The 2500-nt window shown below is 48.6% G+C and overlaps 1 protein-coding gene across 1 annotated transcript in view; it reads right to left on the bottom strand.

Moving 5' to 3' along the window:
• Positions 1 to 1930, bottom strand: part of LOC308175576 (fibronectin-like) — a gene marked incomplete at both ends in the record, with an annotated part of 34992 nt that extends 33062 nt beyond the window's left edge. Inside the window, 2 exons of the mRNA XM_080551217.1 lie at positions 1283 to 1426; positions 1802 to 1930. Of these exons, the coding sequence (XP_080407343.1) occupies positions 1283 to 1426; positions 1802 to 1930 (273 nt within the window). The remainder of the gene's footprint in view (positions 1 to 1282; positions 1427 to 1801) is intronic.
• Between the last annotated feature and the right edge of the window lie 570 nt (positions 1931 to 2500).

Here is a 2500-nt window from a genome sequence, read left to right as displayed (position 1 = left end):
AAACTATTCCATGAGGACGTTGTGTGTTCCCCCACCAGCACCTCTGGAGGTAGCACGGCTAGCTAGCTAAAGACACCTCTGGAGGTAGCCCCCCTGGCTAGCAAAAAAGACACCTCTGGAGGTAGCCCCCCTGGCTAGCTAAAGACACCTCTGGAGGTAGCCCCCCTGGCTAGCTAAAGACACCTCTGGAGGTAGCCCCCCTGGCTAGCTAAAGACACCTCTGGAGGTAGCCCCCCTGGCTAGCTAAAGACACCTCTGGAGGTAGCCCCCCTGGCTAGCTAACAAGAAAGGACCTTAGGAGGGGGAGGTGTGTGCGTGTGTGTGTTTCCTCCTCTCTGCTGCACTTCAAAGACAAGTTGTGAACAAAGTCCTTAACAACAAACGTGCGTCCCCACCGGAGGAGGGGGGGGGCAGGTTTAACAGCTTTAATTACCCAGGCTGCTTTGCTGCTCCGTTAGAAGAACACGAGGCTGTTCTGGAGAGAGAGCGGAAAGCTTGGGGAGCTAGGGGAAACTCTGTTGTATATCTGTCAGGCAGGGGGGCGTCACAACGGAGGAGGAAACAGATGTCTGACTCTCTATTAAAGAGGATAAAACACACATTCCTCAACCTCGTCCGGCGAAGGTAATGAACCCAGTCACCCAGAGTTCAGAAGGATCAGCCTGACTGACTGACGCTCTGCGTTTGTCTGTTTCTCCTCACAAGCGGAGATCCCCTCATAGATATCTGTTCCTCTGGAGGTCAAATCAAATCAGGTTTTATTTGTACAGCGTAAGATCAGAAGCGATTCAGTGCGCTTCACATGATGACAGAACACGCAAGCAGGCAAGGATAAACAACCTGTAAACCTGTAAACCTGTAAACCTGTAAACCTGTAAACCTGTACACCTGTACACCTGTAAACCTGTAAGCCTGTACACCTGTAAACCTGTATACCTGTGCATCCAGGAAAACTCCCTTGCAGCCCTCTGCTTATAGAGTGACTACTACCAGTTTGCCTACCAGCACACAGCAGTGGCCCCCAAACCCCCCCCCCCCACGGGACCCCAAGCCGCCCCACACACCCGCCCCCCCCCCCGGGGGGACCCCAGCCGCCCCACACACCCGCCCCGCCACCACCAGCAGGTCTGTGATTCGCTGCAGCACATCACTAAGGCCGACCCTCTTCAACCTACGGAGGTACGAGCTTAAAGAGAATATAACGTGACCACACCCAGGTGTGTGTGTGTGAGTGTGTGTGCGTGTGTGTGTGTGTGTGTGTGTGTGTGTGTGAGAGTCTTACCAGGGAAGGACTGTTGGGGCTCACAGCTGAGCTCTCCGATGCCGTTGCCATAGCAGTAGCACTTGTACATGACGGCGTGGATCATCTTGTCCCACGACTGGCCGATCTGGTAGAAGACTCTGGTCTCCGGCTCCTGACACTGGTCTGAGAACAGATTAGACTAGATTAGATCTGGTAGCAGACGACCTGAGAGCTCTATTGGGCTGATATGCTAGCAGAAGACCTGAGAGCTCTATTGGGCTGATATGCTAGCAGAAGACCTGAGAGCTCTATTGGGCTGATATGCTAACAGAAGACCTGAGAGCTCTATTGGGCTGATATGCTAGCAGAAGACCTGAGAGCTCTATTGGGCTGGTATGCTAGCAGAAGACCTGAGAGCTCTATTGGGCTGATATGCTAGCAGAAGACCTGAGAGCTCTATTGGGCTGATATGCTAGCAGAAGACCTGAGAGCTCTATTGGGCTGATATGCTAGCAGAAGGTCTTTCAGATATTCAAGACGATTGGTTGACGAACGCACCAATGGCGTCACACTTCCAGCGTCCGCGCCCCTGGCCGTAGCAGGTGCAGTTCATCGTGTAGCCCTCCTCGTGCTGCTTGGTGAAGGTCTGGTTCACCTCGTACGTCAGGCTGTCCACGATGCACTGGTCTGAGGGCAGGAGAACATTTTAAAATACAAAAGCATAATAATAACTTTATTTGTATAGCACTTTACATCAAAGTGCTTTACAATAGGAAGCAGCAAGCACAAATACAATAGGTAAAAAACAACACATTTTAAATAATATAAAAACAGCTATTTCAATTTAAAAAACACACAATTTCGCACCACAAATATAATAGGTAAATACAAACATTTTAAACAAATTTAAAAACAACTATTTCAATTTAAAAACACACATAATCACAATAGCACAAATAAACAGCCTATGACATGTAGACAACAGAAAACAGGTGGGTCTTTAGCTTATTTTTAAACACTTTCACTGATTCTGCCTGTCTGATATCCAGTGGAAGACGGTTCCAGAGAGTTGGTGCACGGAAGGAGAACGCTCGCTCACCGATTGTCTTTTTTCTAACCTTAGGAATAATGAGCAGGGCAGAGCCTTGTGAGCGCAGCATTAAAAATAAAAAAAAGGAATTAACTACTATCTAATCTAAACAACTACTGTCTAATCTGAACAACTACTATCTAATCTAAATAACTACTGTCTAATCT

This window comes from Nansenia antarctica, assembly GCF_963989245.1.
Source record: "Nansenia antarctica genome assembly, contig: SCAFFOLD_471, whole genome shotgun sequence".
Taxonomy (NCBI): Eukaryota; Metazoa; Chordata; class Actinopteri; order Argentiniformes; family Microstomatidae; genus Nansenia; species Nansenia antarctica.
Note: the sequence above shows the minus strand (reverse complement) of the source record. Positions and strands in the feature narration are given on the sequence as shown.